This window comes from Salvelinus sp. IW2-2015, unplaced genomic scaffold (assembly GCF_002910315.2).
Source record: "Salvelinus sp. IW2-2015 unplaced genomic scaffold, ASM291031v2 Un_scaffold1760, whole genome shotgun sequence".
Classification (NCBI taxonomy): domain Eukaryota; kingdom Metazoa; phylum Chordata; class Actinopteri; order Salmoniformes; family Salmonidae; genus Salvelinus; species Salvelinus sp. IW2-2015.
The window spans coordinates 107468-132394 of NW_019943140.1; the positions used below are offsets into that span (position 1 = coordinate 107468).

The 24927-nt window shown below is 42.7% G+C and overlaps 2 protein-coding genes across 2 annotated transcripts; both read left to right on the forward strand.

Annotated features, from left to right (window-relative positions):
* Nucleotides 1-377: 377 nt before the first annotated feature.
* On the forward strand, nt 378-15540 carry LOC112071898 (ATP-dependent RNA helicase DHX33-like). Its single transcript, XM_024139324.2, is given in 13 exon segments — nt 378-754; nt 6660-6820; nt 7081-7308; nt 7744-7779; nt 7782-7914; nt 9855-10036; nt 10375-10486; nt 10736-10895; nt 11236-11324; nt 11521-11648; nt 11801-12004; nt 12848-12934; nt 13185-15540. Coding segments are annotated over 13 exon segments (2037 nt in total). The 5' UTR covers nt 378-546; the 3' UTR covers nt 13494-15540.
* A 297-nt stretch (nt 15541-15837) lies between these two features.
* On the forward strand, nt 15838-24908 carry LOC112071896 (complement component 1 Q subcomponent-binding protein, mitochondrial). The gene is made up of 6 exons (XM_024139322.2): nt 15838-16251; nt 16809-16959; nt 17532-17625; nt 23907-24002; nt 24165-24290; nt 24536-24908. The coding sequence occupies exons 1-6, from the start codon at nt 15999-16001 to the stop codon at nt 24683-24685; spliced, it is 870 nt and encodes a 289-aa protein (XP_023995090.1). The 5' UTR covers nt 15838-15998; the 3' UTR covers nt 24686-24908.
* The last annotated feature ends 19 nt before the right edge of the window (nt 24909-24927 follow it).

Genomic DNA, 24927 nt, shown 5'->3' on the forward strand with positions numbered 1-24927 from the left:
TGCCCTTGAACTCCTTCTAAACAACACCATTTTTTACATATTTGGCAAAGGGTAAAGTCTTTTTGAATGCAGTCCACTCTGTGTTACAGGTTCTAGTTTTGGAAACAGAAAACTGTATGGAGAAAATTCGCAGAATATCGGCCAAAATCCATCTATCTCCATGTTCTCCCACTGCCGTCCACTTCCTCTTATCACCATATTTGATAGCGAGTGGAAATGCCAACCAGGTGCTTCACATTTACACATCCGGTGAAATATCTGGCTCATTATTCTATCTGTGATACTTCTTTGGATTTTAGGCTCCCATGTTGAATGTGAGGTGACGCGTGTAGGCCTATATTGCCATAGCACAGTCTCACCGTTAGGGGGGGCTATATGACGTCATACTCCTGCGACGGAACTTACCACGTGGGAAGGATTTAGCCGTGTCGATGAGGTAAACAACCGCAGTGTAGCTTGGCTGTATTTGTCCATAAAATATATATATTTCCATTTCATTTTGAACAAGCCTTAAGTTTTGCTTTGTAAAGCGGTTCTCTCTAGACCATGCCCCACAACCCCGATCATCCTCCGGCGAAGAAATTTAAGCCGGGGTCTCCTTTTTTCCGTCTTGACAAGAAGCCTGGGATGCTGCTACCTAGAAAGGAAAATGCATCGGTACCAATAGACGTGCAAAGGAAAAATCTTCCCATTTACCAGGCGAAGTCTCAACTCATTAACCAGCTTAGACAGCTTCATAGTGCTGTATTGATAGGTAAGTTGGCTTAACCTAGTCACAAGGTAATGCAATAGCCACTGTAGCACAGCACAGGTGGGATTGCAAATGTTCATCAACGCTTGCCAAACAACCGGTTTCCAGACGCAGATCTTCGGTTGGATATTTAGCCAATTTATTACAGCAAGAATTCCATACAGGCAGATGTAATAGTTCCAAACCGTATGCTTTCCATACCTCTACCGCCATAGGCTATTTCCCGGTCACCTGTGGCGATATAGCTACACGTTTAGTGTATATACAAAGACCGACAAACTACAAAACAACAACCACTTAAGTAGGCCAAAATGGCTCATACACAAAGAATCTGACTTTGTCTCGTGGAGGGGATTCGATTAATCTGGCCCGGCGATTTAGGTAGGCGTGTTTTGCATCAGTTGAAAGTTAATTGTAGTAATGCATCGACATTTTTGGCGGATACCAATGTCCGAAATTTTACTTGCCCCCCAAAAAACAATACCGATAACCGATTATTTTAAATTTTAGCGGCCTTTTAATCATTCTAGTACAATTTAAATAGTTAACCCACACACATGGACACAGTGGTCTAACATACTGACCAGACCGGACACGTCGTGTGCGCGAGCTCGCAAAATAAATTTAGAAATCCATGTTATTCAATTATTGCACCCACACTGCTCATGCGACGCCAAGGGCTAAAATAGAAGTCATTCCTATTTCTGACTCAGATCGTGCTGAAAGTCCTGCCTGTCCCATCTTCTCATTGGTTTATWGAAGCAGGTACCCACGTGCCATCTCCTCATTGGTTATACCCACGTGGGTGATTGAAAGACGAACTTTGTTGCCTGTTGTCGTGGTAAAACAATGAAAGTTTAGATGCGATCACCATATAAGTTCAAAGATGAAAAAGCCTGGAAGGAGGAGAAATTACTAGAAACGATTCGGTTGGCCGTTTTATGTGTGGATTAATTGTCGGACTAGAGGTCCTTGTGCATTTCAGGTAAAATAAAAACTCAATGTTTATATCCCAGGACGAATTAGCTAGCAACAGCAAGCTAGCTAAATAGAACAAATTAACGTTAGRTAGCAAGTGCAAGCTAACTAGCTAAATTGCCGTACATGTTTAATGCTTTTCGACCTGTCTCCAAATGAATGTCATTGGTTCAGAGTTTGTTTTGATATTTTAACCTGCGTGTCGTGATCGCGTTTGGTGTGGGGCGGCAAAATAAATGTATGCACGATAGCGGACGATGGCGCAGCCGGTTTGGGTTCCGTGTAAGGAATTGCATCTCAGAGCAAGAGGCGTCACTGCAGTCCCTGGTTTCGAAACCAGACTGTATCACATCAGGCCGTGATTCGGCGATAGGGCGGCGCACAATTGGCCCAGCGTTGTCTGGGTTTGGCCGGGGTAGGAAGTCATTGTAAATAAGAATTTGTTTTTAACTGACTGGCCTAGTTAAATAAAGGTTACACACACCACACTGACCAGAAGGTTATTTTGTTGCCATTTACGTATGTCCCCATTACCAGTAAAACATAATCAAAACGTATTTCTTTCACTTYCTTGCTGTGCTGTTTCCTTGTTCAGTCGTTTCAGTCTCAACCAGGATTTCATCATGCATGTCAAGCAGTGAAGTTTCAGCTCTGTCTGTCTGTGGCCTCTCTTCCTCTGTGCTCACTGTCACTCTGTCCATWTCCATCTTGTCCAGCTGTGTCTGTAACATTTCACGTAAACCCTGTTTCTTGTCTGCATCGCAGTAATGGTACATGTACATAGCCTTGAGTATGGTGGCGACACAGTAAAGAGAGAATGCCACCGAATCGCTTGTTCACYGCCTGTTGGCAGTTTTGTTGAGCAGGTGTTTCAATGCCATGACAGAGGTTATCACGTCTGCTGCAGATGCAGTTGATGAGCTTATTTCTCCAGTCAGTTGTTTGAATGGAGTCAGGTAGTGTGTCCATGTTCTCACATGCCATTAAAATGGCAGCAGCGGTATGACAAAAAGCACAATCATGAGCAGGCAATACGACTTTCCTCAGTATGAAATCCTCGACGACCCACTGTGCTGTCAGACTCGACATGCTCATGGGGCTGATATCGCTGGTCCAAATGTCAGTCGTGAAGCTGATAGCAGTGACGTTATTACTGTTTTAAGTCCGGTAGGGCAACATCTGAAAAATAGTGCACTTGGTAGTGTGTAACTGTGCTCGATCAGTCGGCGAAAGCCAACATCACCCACGACAGAGAACGGTTGATTGTCAAGGGCAAGGAATTCCATTATCTTGCCGTTAATGGATTTCGCCTTTGAGTTGTCTCGCTGAAATGTTCTTACTCTTTCAAATGACTGCTGGACTTGTTGACTGCTCGATCCACATAGCAGACATTGTGGGCTAGGTTAGGGATGCTATGTTGCACGTGTAGTGCCAAATTTTACGTGGCGTCATTACGTCATGTACCTACGTTATATAGGTTTGTACGTCAGCTTTGACATKGGCTTTAAACAAAAAATCGGGCCGATATAGATGTTGGCATTTTTGGCTAATATCGTCCGCTTCCGATATGTTCACCGATATATCGTGCATCCCTAGTAAATTGCATTATTTGTGTAATCGGGTTGCCTCGTGAGCCAGGTGCCGCAGTCAAAACAGTCATTCAACTCGGAATTCCAAGTCTGAAACTCAGGCGTCTTTCTAGACCCGAGATCATTGCCGTTATGATTTGACCTCTGTTTTTTTCCGGAGTTCCCATGGTGCATTCATGACATCTGGGTACTTGGAAAAATGTGAGGTCAAATCATGATTGATAAATAGCTAGTGATCTTAATGGCCAGCTGTCAGTGGTTTATCAGGTGTGTCTTCATTAGTCGCATATCGTAGCAAAACGTTTTGCAATAAACGTTTACCCCAAATGTGTTCCGGGGCTCTAGTGGAGCGGGTTGAGAGTTTCAAGTTCCTCCGTGTCCATATCACTAAGGAATTATCATGGTCCACACACTAACATAGTCATGAAGGCACGACAACGCTTCTTCCCTCTCATGAGGCTGAAAAGATTCAGCATAGGCCCTGAGATCCTCAAAAAAGTTCTACAGCTGCACCATTGAGAGAATCTTGACTGGCTGCATTACCATTTGGTATGGCAACTGCTTGGCATCCGACCGCAAGGTGCTACAGAGGGTAGTGCGTACGGCCCAGTACATCACTAGGGCCGAGCACCCTGCCATCCAGGTCCTCTATACCAGGCGGTGTCATAGGAAGGCCCTAAAACTTGTCAGACTCCAGCCACCCAATTCATAGAKTGTTTTCTCTGCTACTCCACGGCAAGCGGTACCGATGCACCAAGTCTGGAACCTGAACTAGAGGTCGACCGATTAATCGGAATGGCCGATTTTAATTAGGGCCGATTTTCAAGTTTTCGTAACAATCGGTAATCGCCATTTTTGGACGCCGATTATATTGCAATCCACGAGGATACTGGCAAGGAGCCATGGTTAGTTGCCAGCTAGCATTAAACTTATCTTATAAAAAACAATCAATCTTAACATAGTCACTAGTTAACTACACATGGTTGATGATATTACTAGTTTAACTATCTTTTCCTGCGTTGCATATAATCAATGCGGTGGAAATTGTGTCACTTGTGTTCCGTGCAAGCAGAGTCAGGGTATGTGCAGCAGTTTGGGCCGCCTGGCTTGTTGCGAACTGTGTGAAGACCATTTCTTCCTAACAAAGACCGTAATTAATTTGCCAGAATTTTACATAATTGTATAACATTGAAGGTTGTGCAATGTAACAGCAAAATTTWGACTTAGGGATGCCACCCGTTCGACAAAATACGTAACGGTTCCGTATTTCACTGAAAGAATAAACGTTTTGTTTTCGAAATTATAGTTTCCGGATTTGACCATATTAATGACCTAAGACTCGTATTTCTGTGTGTTTAGGCTCGTAAGCATTCATTCAAACCGCACTTTCGTCCGTTAGCCAGCAGCTTTTCACAATGCTTGAAGCACAGCGCTGTTTATGACTTCAAGCACATTAACTCCRGAGATTAGGCTGGCAATACRATAGTGCCTATAAGAACATCCAATAGTCAAAGGTCTTTGAAATACAAATGGTATAGAGAGAAAAAGTCCTATAATAACTACAACCTAAAACTTCTTACCTGGGAATATTGAAGACTCCAGTTAAAAGGAACCACCAGCTTTCATATGTTCTCATGTTCTGAGCAAGGAACTTAAACGTTAGCTTTCTTACATGGCACATATTGCACTTTTACTTCTCCAACACTTTGTTTTTGCATTATTTTAACCAAATTGAACATGTTTCATTATTTATTTGAGACTAAATTGATTTGATGTATTATATTAAGTTAAAATAAGTGTTCATTCAGTATTCTTGTAATTGTCATTGTTAGATATATATCTATGTATCTATCTATATATCGCCCAATTAATCAATATCGGCTTTTTTTGGTCCTCCAAGTAATCGGTATCGGCGTTGAAAAATCATAATCGGTCGACATCTACCCTGAACAGTTTCCACCCCAATGATATACATAGCCTTCTGAAATTATTCAGACCCCTTGACTTTTTCCACGTTATGTTACAGCCTTATTCTAAAATTGATTAAATTGTTTGCTACACACAATACCACGATAATGACAAAACAAAAAAACAGGTTTTTAGAATGTTTTGCTAATTTATTACAAAGAAAAAAACTGATATTACATTTACATAAGTATTCAGACTCGMTACTAAGGTGAAGGACCTGTTGTCAGGCTGAAGCTGAAGTGCAGCTGGGTCATGCAGCAAGACAATGATCCAAAACACACAATCAAGTCGACATTAAAAAAATTGCTAAAAAGCAACAATTTAGAAGTTTTGTAATTATCTAGTCGAAAGTCCTAATTCCAATTGAGATGTTTTTGGCATTTGGTTGGAGTCATTGCAGCTAAAAGCGGAACAACCAGTTATTGAGTTTAAAGGAGGCAATTACTTTTTGGGTGTTACATAACTTTGTTTATGAAATAAATTAAACGAGTAAGTAATTGTTATTTGTTCACTCAGGTTCCCTTTATCTAATATGAGGTTTTGGTTGAAGCTCTGATTAACATTCAGTATCAAAAATATGCTAAATTAGAAAGGGGGAAAACACACCTTTTCACAGCATTTTACGTACGTCGACTCGGTACTTACCCTGTGTTATTATGATATATATTTTTTTAACCTTTTATTTTACTAGGCAAGTCAGTTACGAACAAATTCTTATTTACAATGACGACCTAGGAACACTGCCTTGTTCAGGGGCAGAATGACAGATTTTTACCTTGTCAGTTCGGGGATTCGAACTAGCAACCTTTCGGTTACTGGCCCAACGCTCTAACCACTAGGCTACCTGCCGTAAGTTAATGTTACTCACTGTATTTATTCCTCCGTTTTTTAAAATTATTTTCTAAATTTCTCTGCCGTGTTGGGAAGGGCCCGTAAACTTTTTTACTTTGGCTCTGGAACTTTGTTTTTGTGTCCCCGAACAGCCGAAAAACCCCTCACCGAAATCCAAAACAAAAGAAGAACACAGAAGTGTTTCAGCTGGGAAGCATGCGGACGCCCTTAGTCTACACCTGTTGTTTACAAATGTGACAAATACAATTTTATTTGGTTATTTGTTGGCTTCTGTATGGATCCGAGTGAACATACCCCAGGACTCAGCTGAGGTGTAAGCATTAGTCGGGGAAAAAACGTTTTGCAACGAAAACAAGTTTTTATTTTTTTATTGAACAAATTCAGAGCTCCCTTCTTGTTCATCTGAGTACCCGTGTTGATTGTTCATGTGGTTGCAATCGTCATAACATGTAGATTTTGCCTTCAACTATTATAACATTGGCTGACCAAACCATTGTGTCTTCCGGTGCCCTGTCCCTCAGGTGAGACGGGTTCTGGGAAGACCACCCAGATTCCTCAGTACCTGTATGAAGCTGGCATCGCGCGACAGGGCATCGTCGCTGTGACACAGCCACGCCGAGTGGCAGCTATCTCCCTGGCAACGAGGGTAGCAGAGGAGAAGAGAACTCAGCTGGGGAAACTGGTGCGTAAAAACATTTTTTTTACAATCTGGTGTTCAAACTCTAGTAGAAAACATGTGTTTTTGTACTTCATTCAATAGCAATGTGGTGGTTGTTACCTTTTCATCGTCAGTGGAATGTACCCAACGACAATCCATGTCTTGTAGTTTTATAAGTCTTGTACAAAACTTCAATCTTGTAAACTCTCTAAAGCTAGGCTGTATGTGGACTGTTACCAAACAATCAAATCGGGGGGGGGGGGGATCCAATCCTCCTTTTTCAGGTTGGCTACACGGTGCGATTTGAGGATGTCACCTCCTCGGAGACGAAGCTGAAGTTCATGACAGATGGTATGCTCCTGCGTGAGGCCATAGGAGACCCCTTACTGCTACGCTACACCGTGGTGGTGCTGGACGAGGCTCACGAGCGCACTGTGCACACGGACGTGCTTTTCGGAGTGGTAAAGGCTGCCCAGCGCAAACGCAGAGAACAGAACAAGATCCCCCTCAAGGTAGGTCATTGCTAGCCCTCAGTAGCCTGGAATCCAACGTGATACGGTCTGAAACAATGGTGAAACGGAACATTTAATTTTGAATTCCAGGCTAGCGTCACTGACGTTAGACTTACATGAATTAGTGTGTGTGTGTGTCGTGTGTGTGTGTGCATCATTGTGTGTGTGTGGTTGTGTGTGTGTGTGTGTGTTGTGTGTGTTGTGTGTGTGTGGTGTGTGTGTGTGTGTGTGTGTTGTGTGTGTGTGTGTGTGTGTGTGTGTGTGGTGTGACTGTGCGCACCCCTGATCTGGTGTTCCCATTGTCAAAGCACCCAATATAGGAATGTCAACAATACGCTCCCAAGACCAATTCAAGACTAGTGTGTGTACATTTTTTGTTTTTAAAGGTATTTATAAATAAATCTGATATATTGCCTCTTCAATGTACCGTTCTAGGTATGTGATGTCAGCACCATGGACGTGGACCTGTTCTCTCGAAGTACTTCAACAAGTCTCCTGTGCTGTACCTGGGGGCAGGCAGCATCCCATCCAGATTGTACACACCAAGCAGCCCCAGTTCAGACTACCTGCAGGCTGCACTGGTGTCAGTCTTTCCAGTCCAATCAGGTATGGGTGTGACTTAACGGAGCAGACCTAAAAGTGTATCCTCTCTGTTCGAGCCGGAAAAGAAACAGGCCTATGGCAATTATGGGCATTGCAGTATATTACCACGTTTGTCAGTTGATAGGTTGAATTTTTGCTTTAATAATAAAAACTATGCAGTAGGCCAGGTGGTATGTAGGTCTGTGTGATCTAACGAGCGTAGGCTTGTTAAAAGCAGGGGTGTATGTGTGGACTAGTAACGGCGTCTGGGGTCGTGTGGATCTATAGCACTGTATGCTGTGACAACGTAAGGCGTGCATGGCGTTGTATCTACGTGCAGCTGTTGGGGTCGTGTGTATCTAACCGTACAGGAGCAGCTGATGTAGGGGGTCTGATGTGTATCTAACCCGCCCCCCCCTCCCAACATAGAGGCCCGTGTGGATGCGGTCTGTTGTGTATTAACTAACCGTAGCAGCGCGTCTGTTATGGGGTCTGCTGTGTTTAGTAACCTACGTAGCAGGCGGTGTATGGGGTCGTGTGTAATCTAAGACAACGTACAGGCGTTGTATGGGGTCTGTGTGTATCTAACCAGTAGAGGCCAGTGTATGGGTCTGTGTGCTATCTAAACCTAACGTCTTTTAGCAGCGGTGTACTAATGGTCCGTGTTAATCTAACCTAAGAGCGGCGGTTCTGATAAGAGGATTCCTGTGTGTATCTAAACCCGTAACGTAGCCAGGCTGATGACTGGGCGTCCTGTGGAACTGTACTGGCAGTAAACGCAACAGCGCCAGCCGCAATTGGCACTGAGATGGGGTGAACAGTTTCCCAACAGAAGCTAGCGCCAATAGGTGTACCCTAGGACTCTGCCCCGTGTCGATGCTTAATCTCCACTGCTAACCGTTGGCCAGGGCCGGAGTTGTCTAAGATTGAGGATTCGCTGATGGTTATCTCCCCCCTTAGCCACCTCGCAAAGCGGCACTTCCCCTCCCCATGTATAGAGCATATTCTCCCTCTTAATTCGCCCCCTCTCACCATGCATCCGTAACACTCGATGTACACTCAACAGTTTGGACACCTACTCATTCAGGGTATATTCTCTTCGTGTTATGTTTTTACATTGTTAGCATAATAGGACAGACCTCAAAACCTATATAATGAAACAACCTCTCTGGATTACTATGTAGTGATCCGAAAACAAGTGGTATACATGAAAGCATTATGTATATTTGAGATGTCGTCAAAGTCCACTTTGCCTGATGATAGCTTTGCACTACTCTCTTTGATTCTCTCAACCCAGCTCACCTGGAATGCTTTTCCAACTGTCCTTGAAGGAGTTCCCACATGTGAGCAAGTCTGGTGCTTTTCTTCATTTCTGCAATCAACCAAACCATCTCAATTTGGTCGAGAGAATGTCAAGAGGTGTGCAAAGCTATCATCAAGGCAAGGGTGGCTACTTTGAAGAATCTCAAATATACATATAGTTTGATTTAAAACTTTTTTTTTACTACTATGATTCCAAATGTGAGTCAATGTGTATTTTATATTCATGTTTTGACGGTCTCGCTATTAATTCTACAATGTAGAAAAACTTTTGCGGGCTAGGTATTGTATGTATTTCCTTCCCTGCCTGGGGACTGCAGATGTACATTAGCTGTTTGCTAAATCTGGTGCAGTGCTTCTAATTTCTGACACTTCTGTTGTTGTTGTACATTGTCCCTGTTCAAATAGACGTAATAGAATAAATACATTTCTGAGGCTCAGACACCTAGCCCCCCCCCATTTTCTTTTCCTTCACTAGTTCAGTCTTCTTTAACCAGGCTACTAGACACCCTCCTATCACGACTCAACCTCACAGCGTAACATGAATCATACCTTTCTGAAAAACACAAGTTAGACGTGATTCCAAATCAACATATGATGACAGACAAGATTGTGGTTGTGATGCGTCCATCCTGAACAGGAAGCCCCTGCGTCACATGACATCCTGGTGTTCATGACAGGACAGGAGGAGATAGAGGCGCTGGCTCGTACCTGCCGTGACATCGCCAAGCACCTCCCTGACAGCTGTGGTCCCATGACTGTCATCCCCCTGTACGCCTCCCTACCCCCTTTACAGCAGCTCAGAGTCTTCCAGCCTGCACCGAAGGTAGGATACGTCCCCCTTAGAGGGCCGTGTACAATATCCTGCAATCATTTATTTGTGATGATCAAGCAACTAAGGCTTCATATTAAAGTAACTGTCCAGTGACAATCAGTTTTAAAAGTGAATATTCTGTTAACTCCAACCTGAATAAGGTGTTGACTCATCCTGTACTTGTGGCCTAAATTGGAGGGTATTTTTTTTTTTTTTACCATTTTCTGTAAGGGAAACTATTTCACTCGTATTGTAATTCATTATAGGTCATTATTTCATAGTAGTCTGGAAATACCGGACAGTTGAACTTCATATATCTATTGTCCTTTTGTGTTTTTTTGTTTTGCCAGGGTTGTAGGAAGGTAATCCTGTCAACCAACATTGCAGAGACGTCGATCACCATCTCGGGGATCAAATACGTCATTGATACAGGCATGGTGAAAGCAAAACGTTTCAACCCAGGTGAGACATCTCATTGTGACAGGACACAAAGCTCTTTAACCTCATTTCCTATCTCTTTCTCTACTTGTCAGTCACTCAGTTCTGTGGCCCTGGTGTGAATTAATAAATTAATTTGATCTCATAATTGTTTTCCAACTTTTTGAAGAAGAAAAAACAACAATACACACACATATATATATTTTTAAGGATTGAATATTTTTTTAAATCTGATTTATTTCCATTGTAATGTACCTTGTATCCGCCCCTCAGAGAGCGGTCTGGAGGTGTTGGCAGTGCAGCGTGTATCTAAAGCCCAGGCGTGGCAGAGGGCGGGCAGGGCTGGCAGAGAGGACTCCGGCTCCGTCTACCGTCTCTACACCGAGGACGAGTTTGACAACCTCATCCCCATGACCGTGCCTGAGATACAAAGGTAGGACACACACACACACAGATCCCCATTCCTGTGATGGAGGTTGGACCATCATGGCTGGCGTTGGATCAGYTGGACAGATGTGTATATGAGCAACCAAAGCAAGTGTAGTCACTGTTGACCTGTTGGAAGAGAACAGAACTATTTTCAGTAGAACCAGAGAAGTACTATCTCAACATGTCCAATAAGAAATGCTRGTTTAAAWAAAWWAAWWAWMCTCCGTTGKGAAAGGTTTTTGCTACAGTGTGCTCTAATGAACACGACCRAGTTGTTGCTGCAGTATAAGAAACATGTCTCTGTGGCTGTGATTGACTGTTCTGCTCTTGTGTTCTCTCTGCAGGTGTAACCTGGCCAGTGTCATGCTACAGCTTCTGGCTCTGGGAATCCCTGACGTGATGAACTTTGACTTCATGTCTAAGCCTTCTCCTGGTAAGCAGTGTGTCTTCGCTGTGATGATAAAGTCATCAGACATGGTAGAATCCATTGAAACGGGTATTAATCCACTGCGTTGTCGGCTCAGATAAGAGTTGTACTGCTGGAGTGTTGCAGTTTCCTGTTGATGATTTGTTTGGTCAGAATGTGTTGTAATGGCGTAATGTTGTGATAACGTAATGTGACTGTTCAGAGGCGATGCGTTCGGCCGTGGAGCAGCTGGATCTGCTGGGGGCTGTAGGGAGGAAAGGTGAGCAGGTCACCCTCACTCCTCTGGGCAAGAAGATGGCCAGCTTCCCSCTGGAGCCARGCTATGCCAAGGTAAGATGGACACACAGGAAATGGGCCTTCAGTTGTGCAACTGACTAGGCATCCCCCCCATTTTTTGTTTATAAGGAGCCACACTAAATACTGTATTAAAACATTCTTTCTGGCTGTGTCTTTCTCTCTTTCTCTCTCGCGTGTGTCTACAGACCATCTTGCTGTCACCAGACTTCCAGTGTTCTGAGGAGGTGCTGACCATCGTGTCTCTGCTGTCGGTGGACACGGTGCTCTATAACCCGCCCGCACGCCGAGAGGAGAGTCTCGCCGCACGCAAGAAGTTCACCACCAGCGAGGGAGATCACTTGACACTGCTCAACATCTACAGAGCCTTCAAGAAAGTAAACGCCAACAAGGTCAGGGGTCAGAACGAAGAGGCCTTTTAGGAGCCTTCATACAGTCTGTATAATATCTCTGGACATATAGGGTCAGGGGTCAGAACAAAGAGGCCTTTTAGGAGCCTTCATACAGTCTGTATAATATCTCTGGACATATAGGGTCAGGGGTCAGAACAAAGAGGCCTTTTAGGAGCCTTCATACAGTCTGTATAATATCTCTGGACATATAGGGTCTGGTCCCCAGACTAAAATGCTTCTCCAGGTCTCCCGAAGTGGCGTAGTGGTCTAAGGCACTGCATCACAGTGCTAGCTGTGCCCCTAGGCGATTCTGGGTTCGAGTCCAGGCTCTGTCGCAGCCGGCCGCGACCGGGAGACCCATTTTTCCCAGCGTCGTCCGGTTTAGGGGAGGGGTTGAACGGCAGGGATGTCCTTGTCCCATCGCGCTCTAGTGACTCCTGTGGCGGGCCGGGTGCAGTACATGCTGACACGGTCGCCAGGTGTACAGTGTTTCCTCCGACACATTGGTGCAGCTGGCTTCCGGGTTAAGCGGGCATTGTGTCAAGAAGCAGTGCGGCTTGGTTGGGTTATGTGTCGGAGGACGCACGGCTCTCGACCTTCGCCTCTCCCGAGTCCGTACGGGAGTTGCAGCGATGAGACAAGAATGTAACTACCAATTGGATACCGTGAAATTGTGGAGAAAAAGGGCTAAAAAATAAATAAATTGGTAAATAAATCAAATATTTCTCCATCGAGCATTGTTTTTTAGTCCAGATGTTCATCACCAGCCCCGAGTGTTTATTGATGAAGTGTTATGGTTTCTAGATGATGTAGTCAGTACGGGCTCTGATGTGTGTGTTGTAGGAGTGGTGTCGGGAGAACTTTGTCAACAGCAGGAACATGWGCATGGTTGGAGAGGTCCGTYCACAGCTCCGAGAGATTTGCCTGAAGGTAGGAGAACAAGTCCCTAACATCACAAGTAACCAGGTCTCTCAACYTGGCTGTTCCTCAGCAAGAGGGGAATCTGCACACTGCAATTTTTCCAAATGTGTTGGCGGCAACATTTTTAAACTCTTAGGTCTTCTGATCGGCTGATGAATTCAAACATGGATATCTTTCACCTGAACAAGTTCATGATATTTCCATATGATTTATCTCTTTTCACCCGCAATGACCTCTCCTTCTCCCCTCTGTGTACCAGCTGAGCATGAAGCTGGAGTCGTGTGGGTCGGACACGGGGAGCGTGCGTCGCTGCCTGGCCCACGGTCTGTTTATGAACGCTGCAGAGCTGCAGCCAGATGGCAGCTACACYGCCCTGGATACCCACCAGCCTGTTGCCATCCACCCCTCCTCTGTCCTCTTCCAGGCCAAGCCTGCTTACGTGGTCTTCAATGAGCTCCTGCACACCTCCAAGTGCTACATGAGGGACCTGTGTCTGGTGGATGCTGATTGGCTGGTCGAGGCCGCGCCTGAGTACTTCCGCCGGAAGCTACGCCCCACCAAGAGCTAGCCTCTGATTGGACAGGACTRTGGGGTGACAAGAGACTACAGCAGAACCAAACCTCCCTGAGCAGTGACACACCTGACCCACGTCTCCCTCAGTGTCAATAGYAACTGGATGGAGGCATGATGGGAAGAACATCTTTCTACTCTTTCCTGTTTGCTGAATCGCTCGTGTCTGTTTACACAAAGCGTAGAAAGACTCTTCAGCACTGCTCGTGTCGAAGACYGAACATTTAGCATTTGGTCTGATAGTTTGGCAGCGTTCAGACAAGCAGCCCAATTCTAAARTTTTTTTCACTAATTGATCTTTTTGAAAAATCAGATCAGCTCTGAAACATATTTGATGTGATTGATTAAAAGACCAATTAGTGGGGGGGAATTGGGCTGCCTGTCTAAATTCAGCCAAATAGAGGGGGGTCTGGGTGAGGGMTCTTCTCTGGGTTCTTCTACCTATTCATGGGAAAGCGGCCATGTTTTATTACAGCAGACGTCTGCTGAACCATAGAAGAGCTAGATTCCCCTGACCTAGATCCGAGGTTACAAACTAATGTTCCTGTAACTGTGGTTACGAACTGACCGTTTCCTTGTTCATTCTACTCTCCTCTAGCTGTTGGCTAATCATTGCTTGTTGCCACATATTTGCTTCACYACCAGAAATGAGGTTTCATCATGATTGAGTTCAAACACTGATTTTAAATATCTGCATGTTTCTTAGCAACATAGATTAACTCACAGAAGTGGGATGGCATGGTTATTCCTTCAAACAAATATATTCAACAACTGACTTGAATTGGCTGTTCATATTTAAATTCTGGCCCCTGGTCTAACTTATTGGCTGTTTGTCACTTGCTTAAAAAAAACAGAGGACATATATAACATAACTGCCATTCCATGTACATAATATTTTCTGTTGACATATTGAAATATATAGATACATCACAGGATTGAATTAGATGTTTTAAGCAGCAGATTACATAAACACTTGGGCATAGGCTGACTTTTTGTCTTCATTGAGTTTAGTCACACACATCTACATGCTGACAAAATGACTCGTCTGTCATTTGTCCTGAAAGGATACCGAGACATCTGTCCACAACATTTGAGGTGGGTGGTCATAGTGTGGCGGTTGGTTGTGTATGTGTGTATGTGTGTGTGTGTGTGTGGCTGGGTTAATACGTTATGGCGTCTGTCAGTTGAGGTGGTGTAGGAGGAGCGTAATTGAATGTCTTTCATTAACAAACACCTGCTTTTTCAAACTGTTCACTCACTATTACCTGATGCATGCTCCTGCTGCAGTAACTGGCAGCTCCAAAGACCGATGCATTGACCCTCTGGGTAAATGGACTTCAAAGCTTATTGTGAAGTTGGTCACATCAGTTAGCCTGTTTTAAATGTGGAGCACTGTTGCACAAATTCCTGCTAAACCATGTCAAGTAGGTGTACTCGTACATTGATAATGCAATGCATGGAGATTATATAGTAGGAATTGATTTGATTACTCAGGTCTTTGATACACTTGTAAAATGTCTTGAATGAAATGGATTGTATCTATTCGCTGTTCTCTTTTTGTATTGTTCAGAGCAACCGGAGGATTGAAGCTGTGGCGGCGGGATTTGAACAGGGTGTCTGTTGTGCGGACATGGCATTTTCACCCATCTTTCTATTGTTAAAAAAAAAGAAAAAGATAATACGTAAATAATATTGTCTTTAAACTAAATGAATGCCACATTTAGATCTTGAAGAGCATCTTAACATGTGATTCCTAAAATATTTCTTTACGGAGAATATAATAATCAGATAATGTCCCAAAACAAGAATGATTGTTTAAATGGGTGTGATAGGTTTACACGATAACCAATGGTCATATGTTTGATTGAAACGTCATTGATGACAGAATATTTGCGGTGTTTTATTGGATGATAAACAACCTGACCTGAGTGTGTTTGAAGGTCAAAAGATTATAGTGGCGGATGTGACAGGGTGACTTTATATATTATATATGCTGGTTATTATATCCACTTGTTTTTTCTAATGAATTAAACAACTTTTCCTCATCAATTGTTCTGTTTGATTTGCAATCATGTTTATGGTTTTCAACTGTATAGTGAAGCATCAACGTGAACGTACAGTATGACCAATGATCATGCGTTGTCTTGTGCGCGTCATTCATTTGAACGCAGGGTGGCGCTCTACACCGTAGACCAATAAGAACCGCTTCGTTTGCATTCCGCAGCGAGTTATCATAACACACGGTTGTTGGATTTATTAGAAATATTTCATTACATGTATGTATTGACTATTAATACGTATTTTACCGCAAAACGTGTCTGGTCTAGTCATTGGTTTAGACCTTGTGGTCACTTCCGGTTCAAAGTTTGAGGAGGTCACGGTGTCCTTCCACACGTGTGTTTCCAGGCATAACTTGTACTCGCAGTACAGTAGCTGGTAACTGGAACTTATCAAACCATTATATATATTTTTATTTACTAGTCAAATTGACCAACCTATAATCATGCTAAAGACGCTTTCCCGAGCGGTGACTACCGCAGTTCGAATTTCTACATCCACAATGTCCTCGACTCGTGCTCTCCATCCTCTTACGAGATCGGCGTTATGCTCTCCAAACTCGGGAACAATCCAGCCTTTCACCCGGTCTCTCTGGATGATGAGCAACAATGGTGCAGCATCGGGGTACAGACCAAAACTCTTCAGTTCAAAAGGACAGAGTCCTGTATCCTGTGAATGTGTGTCGCTACATACAGAAGGTAATAATCGCTAAATTGGGTAGCTAGCTAGTTACTGTAGTGTGAGTACTCGTTATGTTAACGTTAGCTAGCTAAATGACCCCCKTCCACTTGCTTGGTTGAACTAGCTAGTTAGTTGTGTGTAAAACAATGGAAGAATAGCTYCGACCAGCTTGTAAAACATGGACAACGTTTGTAACATATGTTCTCATGTAACTATCTGACTGGAGGTGCAAGATATGTCACCAATGCGTGTCCCCCAATGTATGGAACCATCATGTCTATAGAATCTAGTCAAAAGTTAGCTCATGGTTTATCAAGCAAGACCGCATGTTTTAGAGCAGTGCCTAATGCGAAGCTGATGATGAAACCAACTATTGAGTGTGATGTTAGCTGGCTAGCTATCCTTAATGGCATCTCCATCTGGACCTGTGTGTCGAGCAATGCGCATGTGACCTTGGAAATGGAACATGGGTGGGCGCAAAAATATTTMGGACAGTATAGGACTAGCGTGTAGTTAATAATGACTTCTCCGTTTAAAAAAAAAATATATACTCTTTTTAACTGCTCTGTTTCAGGAGACAAAGCCTTTGGAGATTTCCTGTCTGATGAAATGAAAGAAGAGAAGAAGGTTCAGAAAAGCAAGACTCTTCCCAAGATGTCTGGAGGGTGGGAGCTAGAGCAGAACGGCACGGAAGCCAAACTCATCAGGACGCTCTCTGGAGAAAAGTAAAGAGAAAATAACTCTATGTCAATATTACAATACATACCCCCCCCCCCCCTTCCTGAGTAAATGTCACATTTTTACCTTCGTTTAACTAGGCAAGTCAGTTAATAAGAACACATTCTTATTTTCAATGACGGCCTAGGAACAGTGGGTTAACTGCTTGTTCAGGGGGGCAGAACGACAGATTTTTACCTTGTCAGCTCGAGGATTCGATCTTGCAACCTTTCGGTTACTAGTCCAACGCTCTGACCACTAGGATACCTGCCGCCTCTACACTCTAAAACCATAGCTACCTACCTGCCTCTACAACTCTAAACACTAGGCTACCTACCGCCTCTACACTCTAACCACTAGGCTACCTGCCGCCTCTACACTCTAACCACTAGGCTACCTGCCGCCTCTACACTCTAACCACTAGGCTACCTACCACCCCGGCAGACATTTTATTTTGACTATGAATACAGTTGGGATGTCCTATCAATAAATGCACACCTGCACGAAATTAACCCAGTCATGATTCACATAATTTGAAATGTATTCTTTATAGAATCATTGTCTGATCCCTTCCTTGCAGAGTGACCGTCACATTCAACATCAACAACAGTGTTCCCCCTAACTTTGAAGAGGAGGCTGAACAAGTGCAGGGACAGAAGTCGGCAGAAAGTGAGGTAAGTCTAGAGCTGGAATGATAAACCGAAATGTAGACACAGACATTGGCTTCCTCTTACATTTTGATTATGTAAGTAATTTTCTGTGATTTTGCAACACAACATTCCTGTAGATTGTTCTAAATGTAAAATCATTATTTGGTCAACAGTAATAGCCTGCCTATGCATTATGTTGATTCTMGCTATGAGTCTCTTTTTCGCTTTTGGTTGTTATGTGAGCGAGCCACTCACTCCCTCTGCCCACTGTGACACGGAGGGGGGGAGAGATCCATTCTGAGAAGCACAAGCATATGACCGTTGCGCAGAATGCTATTGTGGCCGAAAGACAGTTTTCAAGGCAACTACTGCTGGACTATTCTAATCAAGTGAGAGAGACTTTGTCATTTCCTCAAACAATCATCTTTATTCAATATCAATTAATTATTGCAATAGTGAGGCTGGTTGACCCAACACCCTTGAGTGTTGGGCTGAGAGTCTAACCTTTACAGACAATGCTCTTTCTTAACCTGTAAAGGACTCTCGCCAATGAAATTGCAGGGCGCCAAATTCAATCAACAGAAATCTCATAATTCAATTTTCTCAAACATAAAAGTATTAGACACCATTTTAAAGATACAATTCTCGTTAATCGGACCACAGAGTCCGATTTAAAAAAAATAAAAAAAATAAAAAGCTTTCCGGTGAAAGCAAAAACAAAAAGGGACGGTGCTACCAAACCAACTGCAGCTGTTGATGGTTGTGTTGAAGGTTGTGGTTGGATAACAGTTACAGCTAGTTAGGTCAGCAACTAAGCATACAGCGATTTTCCAACCAAAGAGAGGAGTCACAAAAAGCAGAAATATTGATAAAATTTATCACTAACCTTTGATCTTCTTCATCAGATGACACTCCCGGGACAACATGTTACACAATACATGTATGTTTTGTTCGATCAAGTTCATATTTATATCCAAAAACTTCAGTTTACATTTGACTTTGCCTCCAAAACATCCCGTGAATTTGCACAGAGCCACATAAAATCACAGAAATACTCATAATAAACATTGATAAAAGATACAAGTGTTATTCACAGATTTAAAGATATACTTCTCCTTAATGCAACCGATATGTCAGATTTCAAAAAAACTTTACGGAAAAAGTAAACACTGCAATAATCTGAGTACGGCGCTCAGAGACCAACACAACCCAAGAAGATATACGCCATGTTGGAGTCAACATAAGTCAGAAATAGCATTATAAATATTGACTTACCTTTGATGATCTTCATCATAATGCACTCCCATGAATCCCAGTTCCACAATAAATGTTTGATTTGTTCCATAAAGTCCATCATTTATGTCCAAATTACTCCTTTTGGTTCGCGCGTTCAGTACACAATCTAAACTCACGCCGCGCGGGCATGTCCAGGCAAAAGTTCAGACGAAAAGTCATATTACAGTCCGTAGAAACATGTCAAACGAAGTACAGAATCAATCTTTAGGATGTTTTTAACATAAATCTTCAATAATGTTCCAACCGGAGTATTCCTTTGTCTTCAGAAATGCGATGGAACAGAGCNAAAGACAGTTTTCAAGGCAATTAATGCTGGACTATTCTAATCAAGTGAGAGAGACTTTGTCATTTCCTCAAACAATCATCTTTATTCAATATCAAATAATTATTGCAATAATGAGTCTGGTCGGGTGAGAGTTTAACCTTTACATACAATGCTCTTTCTTAGCCTTAACCTCGCCAACAGCCAATGAAATTGTAGGGCGCCAAATTCAATCAACAGAAATCTCATAATTACATTTTCTCAAACATACAAGTATTAGACACCATTTTAAAGATACAATTCTCGTTAATCGAACCACAGAGTCCGATTTAAAAAAAATATATATATTAAAAAAAAATAGCTTTTTTGGTGAAAGCAGAACATATCATTATGTTAGGTCAGCAACTAATCACAGAAAGCATACAGCGATTTTCCAACCAAAGAGAGGAGTCACAAAAAACAGAAATATTGATCAAATTATTCACTAACCTTTGATATTCTTCATCAGATGACACTCCCGGGACAACATGTTACACAATACATCTATGTTTTGTTCGATCAAGTTCATATTTATATCCAYAAACCTCAGTTTACATTTGGCTTTTCCTCCAAAACATCCCGTGAATTTGCACAGAGCCACATCAAATCACAGAAATACTCATAATAAACATTGATAAAAGATATAAGTGTTATTCACAGATTTAAAGATATACTTCTCCTTAATGCAACCGATGTGTCATTTCAAAAAAACTTTACGGAAAAAGTAAACCGTGCAATAATCTGAGTACGGCACTCAGAGACCAACACAACCCAAGAAGATATCCGCCATGTTGGAGTCAACATAAGTCAGAAATAGCATTATAAATATTCACTTACCTTTGATCTTCATCAGAATGCACTCCCAGGAATCCCAGTTCCACAATAAATGTTTGATTTGTTCCATAAAGTCCATCATTTATGTCCAAATTACTCCTTTTGGTTCGCGCGTTCAGTACACAATCTAAACTCACGCCGCGCGGGCATGTCCAGGCAAAAGTTCAGACGAAAAGTCATATTACAGTCCGTAGAAACATGTCAAACGAYGTARAGAATCAATCTTTAGGATGTTTTTAACATAAATCTTCAATAATGTTCCAACCGGAGWATTCCTTTGTCTTCAGAAATGCGATGGAACAGAGCTCGCTCTCACGTGAACGCGCATGGTCAGCTCATGTTTAGCTCATGGCAGACCTTACTCAATCCCCTCTCATTRGGCCCCACTTCACAGTAGAAGCATCAAACAAGGTGACCCCATAGACACTGTGTATTCGATAGGCCAAGAGTTGAAAACCTACAAACCTCAGATTTCCCACTTCCTGGTTGGATTTTTCTCAGGTTTTCACCTGCCATATGAGTTCTGTTATACTCACAGACATCATTCAAACAGTTTTAGAAACTTCAGAGTGTTTTCTATRCACATCGACTAATAATATGCATACATTAGCAACTGGGACTGAGTAGCAGGCAGTTTACTCTGGGCACGCTTTTCATTTGCGGTGAATAGGCCAAGTGGCCTAGCGCTGMATAGTTTCTGTACGACYTTACATTTACTGATAGCCATGTAGGCTAATAGATTGCCAACTCTAAATATTATCTTGTTGCTAGATTGATCAATCTAAGTGCTTTGAGTTCCGACTTTCTCGGGTGGCGAGTAATATSAATGAACAAAGATGGCAAATTCATCCCCGGAAGGGCTAAAAATAAATCWGATAATTCTGGATCCTGTTTTTGACAGGTGGCACATCAAAATATCAGTCATGCATTCCCTGGATATGTAAATTAAATAACTTATTTTTTGAATCACTAGGCAGGTTTCCATTGACCCAGTTTTATTTTACAAAAGCAATGATGCAAAATAAAATCTTTGTGACGTGTTTAATGGAAACTGCAGATATGGGAGGCGTTTTCTAAAGACCARGGGTTGATTTGTCTTTTGTCAAAATGTATTTATTGCAACAAGTTATGATGGGAAATGTTTTTTTTATTTTATTTTTTTATAAATGATGATCGTTGAATACTTTTGAAGGTACGTGGGGAACATGATGTAATCACTTAACTATAAGCTCCAATCCACATTTAATTCTAAATGCCTACTGCAAAATGGATTCTTTCAACAACAAAAAAAWCGGTTTTCTTTTGAAGGACAGGGATTGTCCTGACTTTAAAGTATGCCTGAATTGCTTCGCCTTGGTTTTCTGTTTGGCTGGCAAGTATCACCATCCAATTATTACACATCTACAGAGGTGTACGTTTCACAGTGGCATTGAATATGGCGATACGTTGGCACATGAGAACTATTACAATATGGCTAATATTAGTCAATTATTGCATTCTATCCATGCCTGGCATTCATGGCGTACCTGAGACATGATAGTTGGGAAGGCATACTGGCTGTCGCCAACTTAATTAAGGTGCAATATGCAGAAATCGTGCCGCCATTTCCTGGTTGCTAAAATTCATAAAGTTTGTCTAATTTCAGTTTGTGACAAAACAGGCAATACATGGTGTAGAGAATCATTGTACCATCTACACCGCTGTGAAATATCTTTTCAATCACCCAAAATATTTTATTTTCAGCTCTTTGAAGTTGATGTACAAAACTGAAAGTAAGAAGACTTAAAAACTAAACTTAAGAWCGGGAAGCGTAGAATAGCTCACTTAGAACAGATCTACTGCTTCTTAGACTTGTATTCAATGAGAATGACAGATCTATAACTCAAGTTTCTCTGGGAATTTGATCCGGCTGCCCAAAATGTTACATATTGCAGCTTTAATGCGCAATTTGCCCAAATGGGTAATGGAAACACTTCAACCACAACATGGTTATTAAACACCGTAGGTTTTTGCACAAATTAAGTAGATTTTTTTTTTTATACATCCAGCAGTTTATATCGACACGATCATTAAATGTAACTGCACTAGCAGATATTTGTCACATCTATTTTCTATACAAACGTTCTAAATGTCGACAAAAACAAATCACTGGACTAGTTAATGGAAGCATAGCTACTGGCTACCATCTCAGTTAATACTTGGCACTGTGAAAAWAATTGTCTCGCACCCTCCTGCTTATATAAAGTAACTGTCCATGAACTTTTTATTATATAAACTCAGSAAAAAAAATACACGTCCTTCTTTCAGGACCCTGTCTTTCAAAGATAATTGGTAGAAATCCAAATAACTACACAGATCTTCATTGTAAAGGGTTTTATTAAACACTGTTTCCCATGCTTGTTCAATGAACCATAAACAATTAATGAACATGCACCTGTGGAAAGGTCGTTAAGACACTAACAGCTTGCCTAGTGGTTAAAGCCTACTGCCTGGTTAAAGACAGTAGGCAATTTAGGTCACAACTATGAAAACTTAGGACACTAAAGAGGCTTTCTACTGACTCTGGAAAAACACCAAAAGAAAGATGTCCAGGGTCCCTGCTCATCTTCGTGAACGCGGCTTAGGCATGCTGCAAGGAGGCATAAGGACTGCAGATGTGGCCAGGGCAATAAATTGCAATGTCCGTACTGTGAGACGCCTAAGACAGGACGGACAGCTGATCGTCCTCGCAGTGGCAGACCAAGTGTAACAACACCTGCACAGGATCGGTACATCCGGACATCACACCTGCGGGACAGGTGCAGGATGGCAACAACTGCCCAAGTTACACCAGGAACGCACAATCCCTCCATCAGTGCTCAGACTGTCCGCAATAGGCTGAGAGAGGCTGGACTGAGGTCTTGTAAGCCTGTTGTAAGGCAGGTCCTCACCAGACATCACCGGCAACAACGTCGCCTATGGGCACAGACCCACCGCCGCTGGGCCAGACAGGACTGGCAAAAAGTGCTCTTCACTGACAAGTCGCGGTTTTGTCTCACCAGGGGTGATGGTCGGATTCGCGTTAATCGTCGAAGGAATGAGCGTTAAACCGAGGCCTGTACTCTGGAGCGGGATCGAGGTGGAGGGTCCATCATGGTCTGGGGCGGTGTGTCACAGCATCATTGGACTGAGCTTGTTGTCATTGCAGGCAATCTCAACGCAGTGCGTTACAGGGAAGACATCCTCCTCCCTCATGTGGTACCCTTCCTGCAGGCTCATCCTGACATGACCCTCCAGCATGACAATGCCACCAGCCATACTGCTCGTTCTGTGCGTGATTTCCTGCAAGACAGGAATGTCAGTGTTCTGCCATGACCAGCGAAGAGCCCGGATCTCAATCCCATTGAGCACGTCTGGGACCTGTTGGATCAAAGGGTGAGGGCTAGGGCCATTCCCCCCAGAAATGTCTGGGAACTTGCAGGTGCCTTGGTGGAAAAGTGGGGTAACATCTCACAGCAAGAACTGGCAAATCTGGTGCAGTCCACGAGGAGGAGATGCACTGCAGTACTTAATGCAGCTGGTGGCCACACCAGATACTAACTTACTTTTGATTTTGACCCCCCCCTTTGTTCAGGGACACATTATTCAATTTCTGTTAGTCACATGTCTGTGGAACTTGTTTAGTTTGTCTCGGTTGTTGAATCTTACGTTCATACACATGTTAAGTTTGCTGAAAATAAARGGRGTTGACAGCGAGGACGTTTTCTTTTTTGCTATTTTAGTTGTGTGTATATATAGTTATTGGGCAACATAGTTACATTTATCTCTATATGAATTTGTCCATACCAGCCAGCTGTTACAACACTAAGGCTTTGAACCTTGTGTTTCCTAACAGCCAGATATTGTGTCAACACCCAACTTTGTTGTCGAGGTGACGAAACCAGCAGCAAAACATTCCTTGGTGTTTGACTGCCATTATCCTGAAGATGAGGTAAGATATCCTACAAATGAATCATCATTGGCTATAGAAACATTTCATTAKTAGAAGACATCTTTATCAACATAGTTATTGGGAAGCAGGCTTTGATTTGTTCCTTACCACATTTTGTTAATAAGCAATAAATCTAACTGTTGGGTTAAATTGATTTCTCAGGTAAGCCATGGTGAAGGGGAAGAGGAGAGTGACATCTTTTCCATACGTGAGGTCAGTTTCCAGCCCGAGGGAGATGAAGATTGGAAGGAGACGTCCTACACACTCAACACAGAGTCTCTGGACTGGGTAAGAGCTGATGCTCATGGTCTTTCTCTCAGCATGTCTAAATATCATTGCTTCAGTATTCTAGCCTGATCTGTTTGTGGTGTTGCCAAGAGGGCAGAAAGACTGGTACCCAGGCTATTATTCATCTACGATGACTTTACTGCCTACAATAGGACATTTTCAGGAAGGCTGCTCTACTTGAATTTGGCCTGGCTTATAGGTTTTCCTGATTCCGATGCTTCAAACTGGCCCATCTCTCTCTCCAGGCTCTGTATGACCACCTGATGGACTTCCTGGCTGACCGGGGGGTTGACAACACGTTTGCTGATGAACTGATTGAGCTGAGCACTGCCATGGAGCATCAGGAGTACCTCAAGTTCCTGGAGGACCTTAGTGGCTTTATCAAACGCAATTAATGTGTAGATGGAACAAAATTCATTGTTACGTGTTTAAATTTCAGTTTTAGACACCATCCCCTCCTAAATATTTTCCATTTGTGTCCAATCTAATTTTGGGTGAGGGGAGTGGGTAATAGGTACAAGAATTGTGGCATTTGATGCTTCTGCAGCTCTTAATTTCATATTGAATCACTTTGCTGCATCTGTTTTACTGAGGCTAATATAAAGGCTGTTAGTGTCGTGAACATCATGGAGCAAGA

Bases quoted from the DNA above. Each gene is read 5' to 3' on its own strand.
- LOC112071896 (XM_024139322.2), top strand. From the start codon at position 15,999: ATGCTAAAGACGCTTTCCCGAGCGGTGACTACCGCAGTTCGAATTTCT. The intron at 16,960-17,531 runs GTAAAGAGAAAA...CCTTCCTTGCAG, and splicing joins AGGACGCTCTCTGGAGAAAA to AGTGACCGTCACATTCAACA. The intron at 24,291-24,535 runs GTAAGAGCTGAT...CTCTCTCTCCAG, and splicing joins ACACAGAGTCTCTGGACTGG to GCTCTGTATGACCACCTGAT.